This window comes from Lactuca saligna, chromosome 7 (genome assembly GCF_052625555.1).
Source record: "Lactuca saligna cultivar CGN05327 chromosome 7, ASM5262555v1, whole genome shotgun sequence".
Classification (NCBI taxonomy): Eukaryota; Viridiplantae; Streptophyta; class Magnoliopsida; order Asterales; family Asteraceae; genus Lactuca; species Lactuca saligna.
In genome coordinates, this window is record NC_136423.1 from 45366779 (window position 1) to 45386555 (window position 19777).

The window sequence follows — 19777 nt, forward strand, 5'->3', positions numbered from 1 at the left end:
TGGCTTGTGGGTTGGTTTTGTTTCAACCAACTTATAACCAACTTAAATCACAAAGTAACACCAAGGTATTCATTTTCCCAAACATTTATTAAACATTTATCCAAAAGATATGAAGATGGTTTTTATTCTTGTTGCCTCAAAATACACTAAACACAACCTTTATTATCTAAACCTATAACCCTTATTCAAAATTAATATATACCACATCATATAACACTTCACTAACCCAACTTTCCATCTCTTTATTCGTATCAATCTTCAACAAAATTGATACCAACAAACAACCGATTTCTTATTAAGGTTTTGAAAAAAAAGACCACTTTCATATCATACTTAGCTTCATATAACTCAACCCATGAACATATAGTTGCTTACATACGTGCTCTAGAACCCGTATTTATAGGTGCACTCTGCAAAAGAACACCAATATATAAGCTTTTATGTCCCATTAAGTAAAAAAGATGGAGGATAAAAAAGTAAACTCACCAATGGGACACCATTCATGGCTCTTTCTTCCAAGAATCTTGATGGTTTATAAAAGTTGCCATATTTTTCAGACCATTTTTTCAGACTTGTATATATGTGTTTACTCCCAACAACATCTGCCCAAAAAACAATGCCACCACTGCAAACGCATTGTGAAAATGTAAATGCAAAATACATTTTTATCTAAAATCATTTATTCTTGCAATTATAAACATACCGATATGAAGGAAAACTCATCCCAAGAACCGATGCAATGTCAAGATCGGATGCTTTCACAACAATTTTTTCCTCTAAAACACGACATGCTTCATTCACCACTGGAAACAACACCATCTCTACTATTTCTTCATCAGTCATGGCTACAGTCTACACAGATAAAACACAAAATGACAAAATTGCCCTTGGTATGTCCCAAGGGTACAAATGGGTTACCTTTCCTTGTGGCATAAGATTGGCTACCCTTCTTGACTCTTCTATAACTGGTAACACCATATTATCAGGTTTCGGTTTGCTACCTTTTTCATACACATAATACCCTTTTCCATTGTTTTTACCTGAAAAAGCCATGTCATTTCAACACATGATTGAATCACAACACGAAAATGAAAACTAGTAAATTACCATTTCGCCCATTTTTGATAAGAAGGTCAACTACAGGAGAGATGAAAGTTCGATCAGGAAAAGCAGTGGCGAATTCTTTAGCTACAGCAACTGCTAAATCATATCCTGTCAAGTCTTCAAGCCTAGAAACAATCACATGTTTGGAAAATTACCGTTTTGCCCTTTTTCTAAACTATTTGAATTTACGATTAAGAAACAGAAACTTACTGGAATGGCCCCATTGGAAGCCCGAAATTCTTGATCAATCTGTCGATTCTGAATAAATCTACTCCTAAAAGAAGCAAGATGTGTGCACTTTGTTTGTATGGAAAAAAAGTTCGATTAACAGCAAAACCAGTACAATTTCCAACAACAACAGGAACTTTTTTTATAAATTTTGAAATTGTCATAAGATCAAGAATCACTTGGGGAGAAGTCTTTTCTGTTTGAATGATCTCCAGTAGTGGCATTACATGTGCAGGACTGTTATCAGCAAGATATATATAAAGTTATATATATATATATATATATATATATATATATATATATATATATATATATATATATATTTTATAAATTTTAAATCTTGATCTGTTAATCTTCAAAATGTATAGAAAAACATACCTGAAGAAATGTGTACCCACAATTCGATCTTGACATGTAAGTGTTTGACCAATTAAATTGAGGTCAATGGTAGATGTGTTGGTTGCTAAAATGCAATGAGGAGGACATATTTTCTCAATTTCATTAAATATTTTTTTCTTTAATTCAACATTCTCAATAACTGCCTGCCATTCAAAGTAACAAAATCAAACAATTAAACACAACAATCTTTATATTTTATAGTAATCTTTAATTCTTTATACATATATAGAAAAAGAAGTAAAGAACATACTTCTATCACCATATCCACATCCTTGAAATCTGAGTAGTCCATTACCCCTTTAATCATCAACAAGGCTTTCTCAGCTTTTGACTGAGTCAACTTTCTCTTTGCAACCAAACCTCGGACATTTGCTAAAAGAAAACACCATTAAGTTTTTGAATCACAAAGTTTACAAAACAAAGTTCATTAGAGTCCAAAAAAAGGTTCATTTGAGAAAACGAATACCTTCTATCATTTTTATCCCTTTTAGAAGAAACTTGGGGTTGACTTCTTTGAGAATAACATAAATATTATGAATAATAAAAGCTGTAGCTATTCCAGAACCCATTAAACCTCCACCAATGATAGCAACTTTCTTTAAAGATCTTGGCTTGAGCCCAATATTAGTAACATTAGGCACCTGTAAGTGATTAAAACTAAGTTGAAAATGTAGAAAATATTCAAAAGATTAAAAATGTTGGTATTAGTTTATAAATTATATCAAGTATGTTACCTTTGAGGTTGCACGTTGTGCAAAGAACACATGAACAAGACCTTTTGATGTGTCTGAAACAACAAGCTTGTTGAAGACTTTAGCCTCCTGAGGGATAAAATTTTGTATATTTGAGAAATCTTAATAATGACAAAGATAAAAGAATCTTTTGGAACAACACTAATGTTATTAACATTTGAAATGATTATTTTGAGAACAAAAATTGTCATAATTATACCTTCAAAACACCATGATATCCTCCATGAAGAATGCCTTCCATAATTACATCAATACATGCTATGTGTTGAGGCATATTAGGCCATGTTATTTTGGCTTTTTCTCTTGCAATTGTAAGTATCTTATGTGCTTCAGATAAGGAACCGATTTTGTCTACAAGGTGAAGGGAGCGGGCCCACGGTTTATGGTTGTTTGCAATGTCTAATGCCCATTGCCTTGAGACTTTAAGCAACTCTTGAGGCGACACAATAGCATCAATTAGCCCTAGCTTATGCCCTTCTTGAGAGACTATTGGTTTAGATGTCTGCAAAATAATGTTTAAAAGATATTTGAGAAAAATGATGACACACTTGAAAGAATAGACAAGGGCGAATTTGTAAATAGGTAGGACTTAAGGGGACTTTTTCTATTAAGTTGTGACTGAGTGGGTAATGATGTATGTCTGGATAGTGTCAGGGGTTGTTTCTTGTTGGACGAAATAAACTATCTGAATATGAGTAAATGACAATTTTACCCTTCTATTTAGGAACATAAATAAGGATACAATTTTTCCCATGTTTACACTTGTTGGAAGGGAGAGGAACTCACCAACATCATATCAAGTGCCTTTGGCAACCCCAAAAGTCTAGGAAGTCGTTGGGTACCTTAAAAAGTATTTTGTTTTTTATATTAAGAACAATTATTAAACAAAATCATATTTATTAAACTTAAATGAAAAAAAGTTTTAAAAGCAGACAAATTACTAAACATTGTACCTCCAGCCCCTGGGATAATTCCTAGAGACAATTCGGGTAAACCAAGTTGGGCATTTGGAGTTGCAATTCGTGCATGGCATCCCTGTTCAAAACAACAAGATGAAAATGATTTTAAAGAACTTAAATTTAAATTTAAATTAAAAATTCTTTGATTCCCAAAATCACAAACCATGGCAACTTCTAACCCTGCCCCAAGTGCAAGTCCTTCAATGGCAGCAACTATAGGTTTCTTTGCATCTAAGTTTACAGAAGAACATAAGTTAATAACAAAAAAACGGATCTTTGATAACATTTATGAATGAGGAGTTGTATGATAAGACCTTCTATTCTGTTGACCACAAGGTCAACGGATAAATCAGGTAGAAGAGATAACTTTCCTGCAAGTAATTCAAACAATGCTTGATTTTCAAAAAACATGTTTGAATTTTGAGATAGAATACAACTAATAAAGGTGTACCAGTTTGTTGAACTTTTCTGAATACATTGATGTCAAATCCACCAGAAAACTTCCGATGCTTGCCTATACATGAAAAGATAAGAAGAAGATACCACTTTTTGATTTCTACTGTTAAGTTGTAATCTCGTTAAAGCAAAAAATCAAACAGTTGGTAGGCATTCCAATTCATAGAAAATTGCATCAAAACAACAGTCAAATTTAATCAAAGGAAAAGGCTTGTTCGACGAATTACCAGTCAAAACGATAGCTTTTACATCATCTCTGCTCATAGCTTGTTCAATTTTCTCCTTCAACCAAGCAATAACTATACAGGAAAACCCATAAACGCAGCAAACAATTAATCATTGACACACATGTAAGGTGGAAAGACAAAACTGACAAAACCCCAGTTTACCAATGGTATCAAAGAAAATAAAACTCACAAACAAACAAAGAATCAGTAGTTTCAATGGGAGTTAGTTAAAGAGCAGTGATGCAATAAGAAAGATTAAACCCACGAAGATAACAATAAACTGATCATTTTGCTCGCGAATTGAATGGGGGTAAAAGAAAAAAGAAAGAAACGGTATTGAATTAAAGCTCACTTGAGACGGCAAAGGCATTGACAGGTGGATTGGAGATGGTGATCACAGCAACACCATCAGAACCCACCATCATTTTCACTTCAAGCTCTGCCATCTTTGTTCGATTCCTCGAGCAGTGGGTCAAAGGGGAGTCAATGGAGAAGAAGACTACGATCAAAACTCAATACTCAACTGTAATTTATAATGGAAGAAATAGTATTTTAGATCATACATTTTTGATAGGAATATATTCAATTAAATAAGGGTTTTTTCGGAACAGCATTTATATTATTATATTTATAAATCATTTAATTTTGAATCATAAAAATATAATAATTAAAGGTAATAAAATATTTAAATTAAAATATTTTTTGATTATAATAAATTAAGAATCTTAACAATATTGAATATAATTTTTTTAAATTATAAATACTAGCCGTTACCCGCGCACAGCGGCGGGGACAAATAGCTTCTTTCAACGATATTTTTTTAAAGAAAAATGTTATGTTCCAAAAGAAAGTTCATGTCGTGGGTGAGAGGAAGGACGGTAGTCGTGATAGTGGTTGATTGAAGGCGAAAGGAGGCAGAGCGGCTGTGGTGGTGGTGGTTATACTGTCTTGGTTACTGGTTAGGGTTTTTCGAGAGAGTGTGCGTATATTTCTTACTTTGAAGGGATTACGAAGATAGATATTATGAGATTGTTTGTTACCAATGTGAGAGAAGAGATCCTCTATAAATTGTTGACATTGACCGCTTCAAATGGTTGAAGTGTTGAGATTGACGGGTTCAATTTGCAAATGAATTATTCTATTAATTTGATACGAGATTTTTAAGGGATAAAGGATATGGTTAAAGTTTTAATATTATTATATTATAAATGGGTTGTACTTCAAGCTTAATAGTTTGGACGTCTTAAAAAAATAATATTATTATATTCAATCTATTTATAGAAATAGTTAGATTTCTTTTATAAGTAGTAAAGATTTTGAATCATATTTTGTTTAATATTAGTATATATATTTTTTTAATTTGTAATCTTTTAAAATAAAGTTTGGTATCTAAACAATCTTATCTTCAAAATTTACTTTTCAAAAAGTTAATTATATATATATATATATATATATATATATATATATATATATATATATATATATATATATATATATATATAACTTTTAAAAGACAAAACTGTAAAAATTGTCCCTGTGGTATGCAAAATTTTGGGGTTTTAGTCCAAACTACGATTTTTTTTGGATTGGTGGTCCTTTTGAACTAGTTTCATTGCGTTTTTGGTCCCTTTAAATAGTGAAATGATTTTAATACCCTTAGGTTATTTATTTTTCATTTATTTTTCAGTTCTTTCATTTTAAAAAAAATATATAAATACTTATTTATTTATTTAACCAATTAAAAAAATAAAAGTCTCTCTCTCTCTCTCTCTCTCTCTCTCTCTCTCCGAGTCGTATACCCATTTCTTTCTTTCGTTCCCGATTTCAACGAACAAGAAGGGTCTGCTACTTCCGAAAATCTGGAGATAAGCACCGCACCACCTGCTAGCCTCCATTCGACCACCAAACTTCACCGTGAACCGCTATATCTCCGCCCACCATAGAACCATTCCAGCCTCACCCCATCTCTTTTTCTTTTCTGTTGATTTGAGAAACCCCAAACAAACCCCAATCCTTGCTCCTTTTTCCTCTTCGATCACCCTTGTATTGGGAAGACGAAAGCAATGAAGCTATTAAGCAACCACTACTGGCCATCGTTGCTGTGGTGGGCAGTCCCCACCACCACCTGTCACCGCCCACGAATCCAGATGCAGGTATCCGGTGGGACGAATTTAAACCCAAAAGAAACTTGAACAGACTTACCAATAGAATGCCCAGGTGAATATGTGCTTAACTGCTTAAGGCTTTTTCTGTTTATACATTTTTCATGGATTTTTTCTTGATTGATGTGGAGTGGTGTAACTCCCCGATTCTTTCAGGTATTGGTTTTGTGAGAAATGTATTGATTTCAAGGTCTACTTGACAAGTTGGTTGCCCTACTCGTCGAGTAGAAGCGGGTTGGTCCACGTGTTTTAGTGACCTACTCTCTGAGTCCAAGAAGGGACTCGACGAGTAGGAGCTGGAGGATAAAAACTTAATTTTCGGGGTTATGCACCCTATTTAAGGATCACTTATTTCTCCTTAGTCTCTCTTACTGCTCCCCTCGAATTCAGAAACCCTAGTTGTGTTTGTTCTCTATATTGGTGTGGTTCTTATCTTGAAAGAGGAATTTTTGGTGAGGAAGTTTGAAGATCAAGAAGTTTTGAGTAAGGAACAACTGAGGATCTGAAGTCTACCTCAGTATATCACCATTTAGAGGTATCAAGTCATCACATTGAGCTTCTTCTGGTTAGACCCCTTCTATATTTGAGTTTTGGGTCCATTTAGGGCATTTGGTGTTGCATTCCGAGTGACGAACCAATATCTAAAGTTGCAACTTCAGATCTAGGCTCGTCATGACTCTTATCATCATAAAGTCGCAGTCCTTAGCATGTTGGTGAAGCTCTTTTGCCTAGAATCTCTTCTTTAGCTTGTTTTAGGTCATTATCATCTTGCATGCATGTAAAGTTTGCAACTTTACGTGATAAACATGCCCTAGGATCTTGGATCTACAATATGGAACCTTAGCATGGCTTAAAAAGCCTCTGTATGGATGAAGGACTGATTAGACTTGGTGAGTCCGATGAAGATAGTCGTAGACTTGGCGAGTCGGATGAACGACTCGGCGTGTCAAATAAAGATTGCCTTGGGCTCTGCGAGTCAGTCGAATGACTCGGTGACTCGGCTAGGACTTTCCCAACATTTGGACACGTATAAACGCGACGAGTTGTAAGGGGAAAACTCGCTAAGTTGGCCGAGGAGTTACGACCACTGACACTAGGAACTCGATGAGTCACTCAAGTGACTCGGCAAGTTGGTGAGCATGCAAGGAACTCGACAAGTGAATGGTTGTACTCGATGAGTTGAGGTCAACATGGACTGTTGAATTTGATAGTTGACTTGGACCTTGACCAAGGGTTGACTTTCAGACTTCTGGGACATTTTGGAAAATTGGAAATTTACAAGCATGGTTCTATGGTTCATTTAGGTGGTGGAATTGTACCGGCAATCCAAGAGCGTGAGTTTATCTTCAAGTCGACAGTACGAGGTAAGTTATCCTCACCATATCAATAAGGTCTAAGGCACCAAGGCCGGCCCTTTATGTATTTGTATATGGATTATGGCATGATATGTTTATTGATTACATCCTGGTAGTTAGGATGGTGATATGCTTATGCTTAATGACCTGGTTAGGTCGGTGTCCTGGCTATAGGATGATGCTATGTTAGTGACCGGTTAGGTCTGTATCCCGGTTATTGGGATGTTGCTATGATTGGTGATCTATTAGATCATTTTGACTGTTATATGATATAAGCTAGCATATGATATTTATGTGCATATGATTTTTTGGTTGGGGGTTGGGGGTTGGGTTGAGGCGGTCCTGCTTTGTGCTGTAGGCCAACATACCCAGAGAGTGGCCCGGATAAGCTGTAGGCCCTGCGAGGCGGTCCAGTCAGGTTGAAAGCTCATTATGCATGTTGTTCTGTAATTGTTATATGATTTGGTTATATTTATATGGTGTTGGTATTTTGGGGGAACTCACTAAGCTTTCGGGCTTACAGTTTCAGTTTATTGTTTCAGGTACCTCAGGGGATCGCATCAAGGAGAAGGCATGATCGTACAACTCCTCGTGATTTGTTTATGTTTCTGGGAAAAACTCTGATATTAGATTTTGAAAACAAACTTTGTAATGATGAATGGTTTTAAATGTTTTGAAATGGTTTTAATTTGGCATGAAATTTTTGGGTGTTACAAGTTGGTATCAAAGCCTTGGTTTGAGTGAATTGGGGGAGCATTCGTGTGAATCTAGTCTCAAATCAAGGATAGGTTTTCAAAATGATTTCTAAAGTGGTTTTCAAAATAAGTAGAGGAGGAGGCAGGGTGTATGATCAGCCGGAGCCAGCAAGCAAACACCAAAATACCATACAGTTATTTGATTATGTGATATGTTAGAACATTATTCTAGTAATAAGCTAACGATCTTCAGGGATTGCATGATAGAATTGTCTGATTACATAATGCCTACTAGCCTAGGGTTTTCCTTATATGAGATTGACATCATTACTGTAGTTACTTGTGTATGCATCACGGTTGTATATAATTAAGATCTTATAGCCTAAGAATGTTTGATTTGGCCTTATGTTCTGTCCTTTTGATTAGGGCGTAGGGTAGGATCGGATATTCGAAAGTATATAGGGTCCAACATTATGTATGGCTGCATACACGAGTGTTGCAGTGTTGGGTGGAAGTTTCATGGGTAAGTGAGTAGTGTGAGTCTGGTAGGCCAATCACAAGATATTTAACATTCCTCTAGGACTGAGGATCAAATGCTCGTTATGATTATGTGTCTTGTTAGGGTGTTGTGGCGATACTTAAGACAAATATGGGTAGGTGTGGAAGGTAGTATGGGCCCATACTACTGAAAACACAGGACCCATACACGTAGCAAGGAAGTCACAACCCCTAGGGTATAGTCGGGAGTTGGATCCCAGTTATTATATGGATTATCTAATATCATTTGGTATGTTTCAGAATGGTGATGACGAGACGCTTTGTGACAGGATCCGGTTCAGGATCAGGAGCAGGAGACGAAGGCCAGGATAGGCCAACAACACCTAAGCCTCTGGTGCAGATGGGTACAGAGGAGTTGGATGACAGGATTCGAGAGATCCTGCATGATGAGATTGCTGCTATGTTCCGGGCATAGCTTCTGGAGATGTTTGGGTCTATTAAGACCGCTATGGTCGAGTATTTTGATGAGCGTTATGCAGCCCTTGCAGAGACAACTGCCACAGCAGCTGCATCAACTGTATCTGTGGTAGGGGGAGGAGCCAGTAGGCGCTTCCAGTACCGAAACTTCAATAATACGAAACCCCCTACTTTTAATGGGACGCAGGATCCCATCAAGGCTATGAGGTGGATCTCAGATGTAGATGGGTGTTTTTTTACCTGCTCGTGTCCTACTGACCAGAAGGTTAGGTATGCTTTGAACATGCTAAGGTCCGAGTCCAAGGACTAGTGGAGACTGGCGACTGGGTCATAAACTGATGATCAGAGAGTTGCTATTACCTGGGAGCAGTTCAGGGATATGTTATGCGCAGAGAGGGCAATGTTCTGCCCTGAGTTTGCTTCCGAGTAGGCTCAGATGACCCGATATCTAAGCATACTTAAGACTGATATCCGTAAGTTTGTGTCTACCTAACGATGTGATACTCTTTTGGAGTTGCAGGAGGCCGCTAGACGGCGTGAGTTGGAGATTGAGCTGCAGTTGAAGGAGCAGCAGCAGACCCCGACACAATCGCAACCATCGCCTAAGCGGTCTAAGCCTGCTAATTCTAGGACCGGGAGTCAATAGAGTCGTACTGTGTGGAAAGTGCGGCAAGAGTCATTCTAGAGCTTGTCGAGCGAGTAGTGGGTGCCACAAGTGTGGCAAGGAGGGGCACTATGATAGGGACTGTCTCCATTCCGCCCCTACATCGGATATGTTATCATTCTCATAAGGTTGGTCACGTAAAGACCAACTGTCCACAGCTCGCAGCCAGGCCGGTGCAGATTCCTGCGCCGACTACATTGAGGATTGCAGATGGGAGGCCAGTTAAGGCCAAGCCTGTAAAGGATCAGGGGCGTGCCTTCCATCTTACGGCAGAGGAGGCCAGGGTAGCACCGAATGTGGTTTCTGGTATGTTTCTATATATTATCTCATTTATTATATATATGTTATGCTTATTTATGTACCTGTGATTAGGTACGTTTTAGTGAACTCTTTGCCCGCTTTGGTTTTATTTGACTTAGGGGCGAGTCGGTCCTTCGTATCCCAGAAGTTTAGTAGGGAGTTCAGGGTGCCAGTGGGCGATTTAGAGTTTCCGTTGCGAGTCTCTATTTCCAACGAACACGGGGTATCTGCTTCTTCGGTCTACCGAGGATGCGAGTTGTAGATCTTCAGGGTGTCCTTTCCGATAGATTTGATCCCGATTCCCATGGGGGGAGTATGCGTTATTGTGGTAATGGACTGGCATAGTCGGTTTGGTGCCATGATAGATTGCGAGGGCCAACGGGTGGTAGTTCGAACCCCAAGTGGGGGAGAACTGATGGTATACGGTGAAGGTACCATAGTGGGATCAGGGTTCTGTTCAGATACCAGGGCTCGATAGTATATTCAACATGGGTGTATGAGTTTTCTGGTATATGTAGTAGACACGTGAGCTAGGGGTCAAACTTAAGTTTCAGAGGTTCCAGTAGTCAGGGAGTTTGCAGACGTGTTTCCGGAGGAGTTTCCAGAGATACCTCTGGAGAGGCAGGTTGAGTTTAGGATCGACCTGGTGCCTGGTGTGGCCCCTATCGCCAAGGCGCCGTACCAGTTGGTACCACCAGAGATGCAAGAGATGTCATCACAGTTGCAGGAACTATTGGGCAAGCAGTTCATTCGACCTAGCAGTTCTCCATAGGGATCATCGATCCTCTTCGTTAGGAAGAAGGACAGTTCACATCGGATGTGCATTGATTATAGGGAGCTGAACAAGTTGATGGTGAAGAACCGTTATCCACTCCCTAGGATAGGTGATCTCTTCGATCAGTTACGGGGCCCATCTTGGTTCTCCAAGATTGATTTGAGGTCAGGGTATCATCAGGTATGGGTCAAAGAGGAGGACTTAGAGAAGACCGCGTTTTAAAGTCGTTATGGTCATTACGAGTTCGTGGTGATGCCATTTGGGTTGACCAATGCACCAACAGTTTTCATGGACTTGATGCATCGGGTATGTAGACCGATGCTTGATCGCTCGGTCATTGTGTTCATAGATGATATATTGGTGTATTCTAAGACCCGAGAGCAGCACGAGGAGCACCTCAGGGAGTTTTTGGGAGTTCTGAGACGAGAACGGTTGTATGCCAAGTTCTTGAAGTGTGAGTTTTGGTTGCGAGAGGTCCAGTTCCTCGGACTCTCATTAATAAGGAGGGGATTTTGGTTGACCCGGTCAAAATCGAGGTAGTCATGCAGTAGGAGGTGCCGATATCTCCCTCGTACATTAGGATTTTTCTAGGATTGACAGGGTACTATCGGAGATTCATTCAAGATTTGTCCAAAATTACAGTACCCCTCACTCGTCTGACGAGGAAGTGGGTGGATTTCCGATGGGGCCCTGAGCAGCAGAGGGTGTTTGAGACCCTCCGTCAGTGGCTATGCGAGGCCCTAGTCTTGACACTCCCGGAGGAAGTAGAGGATTTTGTGGTGTTCTATGATGCATCTATAACAGGTTTAGGGGTGGTCCTCATACAGAGAGGACGGGTAATAGCCTATGCGTCGTGACAACTATAGCCGCACGAGACGAGGTATCCTACTCATGATTTGGAGCTGGGAGCAGTGGTATTCTCTCTCAAGATATGGAGACATTACTTATATGGGGTTCATTGTACCATATATACGGATCACAAGAGTTTGAGACACATCATGGATCAGTCGAACCTGAACATGAGGCAACAGAGGTGGCTGAATGTAGTCAAGGACTACGACTGTGAGATCCTTTACCACCCCGGTAAGGTGAACGTGGTGGCAGATTATCTGAGTCGCAAGGCAGCTAGGTCTTCCACCCAACAATGTGTATGAGGATAGCGGTGGATTCTCCGCTTATGAGCTTGATCAGGGAGGCTCAGGTTGAGGGCATGCGATCGGAGAACTGGAAGTTAGAGAGGATCAAGGGTGAGAACACCCAGTTTGTGCAGGATAGTCGGGGATTATTGACCTGATGCGATCAGGTATGGGTTCCGATGTCTAGTGGGGTCAGACAGACAGTCATGGAGGAGACTCATAAGTCTCACTTCTTTATTCAACCGGGGGGCACCAAGATGTACCGAGACCAGAGTTTGAGTTATTGGTGGCCATGCATGAAGCGAGAAATCACTTGGTATGTCGAGAGGTACCTGACCTATAGGATGGTCAAGGCCGAGCATCATAGGCCGCATGGTGTGCTGCAGCCCCTAGAGATTCCCATGTGGAATTAAGAATAGATCACGATGGACGTCATTACCAAGTTGCCAAGGACGGTGAATGGATGTGATGTTATTGTTGAGTTTTGAGCATTCTAACACTTCCTAAGTGTACATGCAACCCTAATAACCTTGGATCTATGTTTGTCTAATTATCATGCAAAGTTGAATTCCAAGGCTATATTCCTATCTAGCATACATGGGGAACAATTTTAACTTGAATGATAGATAGAATAACTTACCTTGTTGGTGCTTATGTTCCTTGAAACCTTATGAGCCTAGCACCCCAAGTGTGATGCCTCAAATGCTTCACACAACACCAAATGCTCTTGGAAAGACTTTTGAGAGAATGCACACTTCTTGAAATCAGCCAAACCCTATTGTTTCCTTAGTGTTGCCGATTTTGGTGGAGAATATGATTCTTATATAATGTTGACACATCTAGGGTTACACCATGTAAACCCTAATGTGTCATGACTCTTCATTTCCATGACCCATGGGTTTGTAACTCCCATGGAGCATCCATGGAGCATCCTATGGGTGGAACCCAACTTAATAATCCATGGAGCCTCTTAGCCCACTATACAAGATATGGATGATTTACATAATCAACCCATATATTTAATTAGTTATCTTTTGATCACTTAATTAATTCTAAATTAATTCTTGATCAAACTAATCAAATAATATTATTAATATATTAGAACTTATAATATATTAATAATCTCCAAGTGTTATATCTCTCATTTAGTCTATCCAATTGCATGGTGCCATGCAACCCAAATGGACCATGCCGGGTCGGGTCAAGTACATACCAGAAATAGTTATGGACTTAGACACCTTATCCAACAGTCTCCCACTTGGATAAGTCTAATAACTATTACTACAAGTATGACTTCAGGAACCGATCGGCAATCGTAGCTCTTTTCAAGGTTTCTCGGAACTGAGAAGATGATGGTACGCCATTTAAGATAAGTGATCATATAATCCTCTGTTCTAGATATCAGTTGGACAAATACATGGAACAATGTCTTACTTATTGTCCAACAGTTTGTTTCCCGATTTCTGATTTGTTTGACAAAAAACTTAATTGAACACATCAACTTAGTTCTGATCGGGCACGATACATAGGTCAAAACAAAATCATCGAGGGGCCCAGATATCAGCTTCTAATCCAAGAAGGAACAGATAAACTTCGACTCATATGTTTGTTTTACCACTCATTGAATTACACACAAGAGCACGATTTATAACATCGAGTTACCAATGTTTTTTAGTACAATCAATGCATAACCAACTTGTAAGTAACAAATCATATCTCTAGGTTTGAAGATTTATATGATATTACCGTCTCACGATCACTCGAGATAGAATTCCATGAAGTGATTTCAGTGAGCGTGGGTTGAGTCCAATGCTCAGAACTTATGAGCACTCATGATTGTTGTAGCCTTGTCTAACACCTTAGACCTCTGCAACCAATCATGACAGTCTTGATTCATACCTACTTCCGACATATGACCGACTGTGGAGGTTTGAATAATATGTTATACCAAACAAAATTATTCTGGAAGTCAAAACATGCAAAAGAAATATAGTAAACGATTGACAAGAGATAGCAACACTTTGCTCATAAATAAAACACCTTTTATTCATCATCTAATGTCAATTACACTTTACAAATTTCGAGGTTACCTAACTACTAAATCTAATATCATCCTTCAGCCCTATGCTCCGAGCATGCTGGAGATGCTTAACCCGAGTTAGTCCCTTTGTGAGGGGATCTGCTGGGTTCTCATCCGATGATACCCTCTTTGCCACGAGGAGTCCTTCTTCTATTCGATGTCTAATAAAATGGTATTTTCTGTCGATGTGTCTGGATCTCCCATGATCCCTTGGTTCCTTGGCTAAGGCAACAACGCTTTCACTATCACAGAAAATTTCCATTGGCTCTTTAATAGTTGGTACAACTCCAAGGTCTCCGATGAAGTTCTTTAGCCATATAGCCTCCTTTGCCGCCTCGCTCGCTGCAATATACTCTAATTCGCAGGTTGAATCAGCCACTGTCTCTTGCTTGGAACACTTCCAAGAAATTGCTCCTCCGTTTAGAGTAAAGACCCAGCCCAACTGAGAGCGGAAATTATCCCTATCAGTCTGGAAGCTAGCATCACTATCCCTACAACTCTCAAGTCATCACTCCCACCGAGGGTAAGGACCCAGTCCTTAGTCCTTCGTAGGTACTTGAGAATATTCTTTACCGCAGTCCAGTGTGCCTTGCCAGGGTTCCCCTGAAACCTGCTAACCATGCTCAGGGCAAAGGCTACATCAGGTCGAGTACACTTCATAGCATACATGATCGATCCTACAGCCGAAGCATAAAGTATTCGACTCATTTCTGCTATCTCAGCCTCAGTGCTAGGGCTTTGTGTCTTACTCAATTTGGCGTTACTCTGGATGGGTAACTCTCCTTTCTTGGAGTCCTGCATGCTGAATCTTTTCAGCACCTTATCCAAGTAGGTACTCTGACTAAGTCCAATTAGTCTTTTACTCCGATCTCTCAAGATCCTTATCCCTAAAATATATGCAGCTTCACCAAGGTCCTTCATAGCGAAACACTTCCCAAGCAAGGACTTTACTTCCTGCAGGGTTGGAATGTCGTTTCCTATGAGTAGTATGTCATCCACATACAATACCGAAAAGCTAACTATACTCCCACTAGCCTTGACATACACACAAGATTCATCTTCACTCCTAGAAAAGCCAAATTCCTTGACCTTTTCATCAAAGCAAAGATTCCATCTGCGAGGTGCTTGCTTTAATCCATAGATGGATTTCTCAAGCTTACACACTCTATTAGGGTATTCGCTGCTGACAAAACCTTCTGGCTGACTCATGTAAACATCTTCAGCCAACCTTCCATTAAGGAAAGTGGTTTTGACATCCATTTGCCAAATTTCATAGTGATGAAATGCGGCTATGGCTAACATAACCCTAATATATTTAATCTTGGCTACTGGAGAGAAGGTCTCATCATAATCCAATCCAGGAATTTGAGAGAAGCCCTTTGTGACCAGTCGAGCGTTATTAGTGTGTACATTACCATCCATGTCGGTCTTCTTCTTGAAGATCCATTTGCACCCTACTGTCTTACGACCCGGTACATTCTCAACCAAGTTCAAAACTTGATTGTCATACATGGATTGTATCTCGCTATCCATAGCCTCTTTCCATTTAGCAGACTCTGGGCCTGCCATGGCTTCCTCGTAGCTGTTAGGGTCATCTTGACTTACTAGTGTCCCATCACTAATAAGTGTCTCACCTTCTGCAGTAATATGGAATCCATAGTAATGCTCAGGTGCACTCCTAACTCTCGTGGAACGTCTCAAAGGTACAGATTCGTCAATTGGCTCAACAGGAGTTTCCTCCTCAAGTTGAGGGCTAGAGTTTGAAGTTCCTTCACCACTTGACTCTTGAATTTCTTCAAGATCAATTTGCCTCCCACTGTCTCCTTGGCTTATAAACTCTCTTTCTCGAAAGACTCCTCTTCTTGCTACAAAGACCACATTGTCACTAGGTCTGTAGAAGAGGTAACCAAAGGATTGCTGTGGGTAGCCGATGAAAATACACCTCTCGCTTCGAGGTTCGAGCTTATCATGAGTCTCGCGTCTCACGAAAGCCTCGCAACCCCAAATCTTGATGTGGTCTAGTTTAGGTACTTTACCAGTCCACATCTCGTGAGGAGTTTTGGAAACTTTCTTTGTAGGGACTAGATTAAGGATATGGGAGGCAGTCTCTAAGGCATACCCCCAGAATGAGATTGGTAGCGAAGCTCGACTCATCATGGAATGAACCATGTCTAACAAGGTTCGATTACACCTCTCAGCCACACCATTCAACTGCGGTGTCCTAGGAGGTGTCAATTGTGAGACAATCCAACATTTCCTTAGATAGTCAAGGAACTCTGAACTAAGATACTCACCACCTCGATCGGATCGAAGCATCTTAATGTTCCTGCCCAATTGATTCTCGACTTCCTGTTTAAATTCCTTAAACCTTTCGAAAGTCTCTGACTTATGCTTGATTAAGTAGACATATCCATATCTGCTGTAATCATCAGTAAAAGTCAAATAATAACGATTAGCATCCCTTGTGGCATGTTTGAATGGTCCACACACATCCGTGTGTACAAGGTCCAACAAACCTTCACCCCTCTCACACGAGCCTGTGAAGGGTGACTTCGTCATTTTTCCAAGTAAGAATGATTCGCAACTATCATTTGACTTTAGGTCAAACGACTCCAAGACTCCATCCTTTTGGAGTTGGCCTATGCGTTTCTTGCTTATATGTGCAAGACGACAATGCCATAACGATGCTTTATCCAAGTTATTATTATTAGGAGAATCAATACACAAAACATTATTTCCTAAGTTATCTACAACAGATACAGCTTCATACACACCATCACAAGGTAATGCTTTAAAATAAATAACATTATTAAAGAAAGCATTAATCGAACCAACTTCATTATCAAATGAAAATGTGAAACCTTGTTTATACAATGCATGAAAGGAAATAATATTTCTTGCCATTTCTGGCGAATAACAACATTTATTCAAATCTAAATTTAACCCACTACTTAGCGATAAAGTATAAACTCCAATCTTGGTGACATGTGTAACTTTCCTATTCCCCATGATTAAGTTTATTCTTCCTTGCTCCACATTCTCACTTCTTCTTAGTCCCTGCAAGTCACAACAAATGTGAATACCACAACCGGTATCAAGGACCCAAGATTTCGAATGGGGTGAGTTATTAGAAATGATAGTGTAAATACCTGCATGGTTGGGTTTAACTTTCCCATCCTTCACATCTTGCTGGTATTTTGGGCAGTTCCGCTTCCAATGTGATTTCTCATGGCAATAGAAGCATTCAACCTCTTTTGGATCAGAAGAAGGAGTGACGAAACCTTTCTTGGTTCCACTTGAAGAAGAGCCATCAAGGGTCCTAACCTTGGTACCCTTCGAAAAACTCTTTCTCTTCTTCCCTCGACTTTTCCCGATTTCCAAAACCGGAGTGGAGTTTGGAGTAGGAGTGTTAACAACCGACTTCCCCTTAAGACCTAATTCTATGGTCTTGAGAAGTCCCTAAAGTTTGCTGAGTGTGACCTCTTCCTTATTCATGTGATATGTCATGCGGAATTGAGCATAGCACGATGGTAAGGAGCGCAAAATTATATCTATTGCAAGCTCCTCAGGGAAGTTCACATTAAGCTTCAACAATCGATCCACATACCTTTGCATTTTCTGCATGTGGCTCGTGACGGAATCCCTGTCCTTCATCATGGTTGTTATCATGGAGCAGATGATTTCGTACCTCTCTTGTCGTGCACTTTGATGGTATCTTTCCATCAAATCTTGGTGCATTTCATAAGGGTAGAAATCCTCATAGGACTTTTGGAGTTCCACTGTCATCGTGGCCATCATGATGCATGCTACTTTCGTAGCATCCCTTTCATGTGCCTGAAAGTCAGCGATCTCCTGAGGAGTTGCAGTGGTCTCATCAATCTCCTTAAGCTCCTTGTCAAGGACATATTCTTTGTCCTCGTAGCGGGTAATCATCCTGATGTTTCTGATCCACTCATTGAAGTTGGATCCATCAAAAGTGACTTTCCCACACAAGTTCATAAGGGTAAAGGAGCCATTAGGATTAAAGCCAGAAGCAGCATTGTTTGAAGACATCTGAATGAAGAGGACAAGATTAGTTTAGATATTTAGAGAGTCCTTAATAAAACACCTAAATGTAATATTAAGGCTAGGATCCAATCACAATATATTATAACTTAGAAGAGGTATGCCGTAATCCAAGCTATAACATATTTGAAAGGTAGGTGAATGACGATTCACCAATTTCCACCACGAAAACCGAAATATTAGATATTAGGTTTTATGATTGGTTCTTAGAAATTCCTAGATTCTTTGAGATTCAATGAACTTTTCAAAGGCATGTTTCAATCTCGAGTGTGCCCTCCAAGTTTTGTGACTGGGATACCGAGGATCACAAAACGAGGTGTGAAGTAACCATGCAAATCACTTGGTACCCTTAAAGTTTATCACTCAATCGATGGGCCGGTAAACCACACACGCTCCACCGATACTATAATAAACCTTAAGTCACCCTTTACCTACCTTGTTAAGTCCAAGTTAGTGTGCCGGTTAACCACACACGCTCCACCAACGACTTAGACAAAGTGTAAAATGTAATTTCATGGATTAGCACCTTATTAACATTTTCCTAAAGTAACTAAGATTGGGAATTTAATAAAACATTTAGTTACTTTACAATATTCATCATACTTTTAATGAGAATTTATAAGTCCTTGTCCTACCCATTCGGCTAACGACCCTCCACCAGTCAAGCGAGCGGTGGTGAGAATGGACACCCATTAAGTTGCCATTTTATAGGCAACAACCTTATACCCACCTTATAGACCGGCTTCATGAATGAGGCGTATTAGTGGTAAGATGACTTTGTTCTTATACATATATATATATATATATATATATATATATATATAATTATAATAATATAAGTATAAGGGTTGAATTTTAACTTTTAAAATTCTAAGGGTTGGAACTAAAGTTTTAATAAGACTTTACTTGTTCCAAAACTTGAGGGCAAGTTTTGTAACTTTCAAAACTTTTCATTTCTTGTAACTTATGAGTTTAATAGAGTAATAAAATGAAGACTCTTCATTTTCCTAACTCTTGTGTTCTTTTAATGGTTTTAATTCAAGTGTGACTCTTGGTTTTCCATAACTTGAGGACAATTTATGGACTCCATTAAAACACATTATGATCAAGAATTAATCTACCACATAGGTTACAAATAATTCGTATGATCATCTAAAACATCATAAGAACAAGAACATGAATATGAACACATTCATAAATCAAAATTACACTTAAAACTTTGTAATTTTGATAACTAGTTGTTGTAAATGAATTAGCAAAGACATTACACCATCTAAAACAAGTTTTCAAGTACCAAAACAGTTTAGGGTAATGTTTCTAATCCATTTCCAGCAACTAAAGTCGAAAATCTGCACTCTGTCGACCCTACTCGCCGAGTGCATTAACCTACTCGACGAGTAGGTTGAAGATACAAGTGAACTCGACGAGTCCCCCCATGGACTCGA

At 39.2% G+C, this 19777-nt stretch overlaps 1 protein-coding gene across 1 annotated transcript; it reads right to left on the reverse strand.

Moving 5' to 3' along the window:
* Positions 1-68: 68 nt before the first annotated feature.
* Positions 69-4659, reverse strand: LOC145005047 (peroxisomal fatty acid beta-oxidation multifunctional protein AIM1-like). The gene is made up of 18 exons (XM_078964091.1): positions 4478-4659; positions 4126-4197; positions 3894-3956; positions 3757-3813; positions 3606-3673; positions 3437-3518; positions 3270-3325; positions 2683-2985; positions 2466-2552; positions 2198-2372; positions 1982-2103; positions 1711-1874; positions 1315-1569; positions 1108-1229; positions 919-1040; positions 704-852; positions 487-625; positions 69-410 (listed from the first exon to the last, which is right to left on the reverse strand). Exons 1-18 carry the CDS (start codon positions 4569-4571, stop codon positions 372-374), a joined length of 2169 nt encoding a protein of 722 aa, XP_078820217.1. The 5' UTR covers positions 4572-4659; the 3' UTR covers positions 69-371.
* Positions 4660-19777: the final 15118 nt, after the last annotated feature.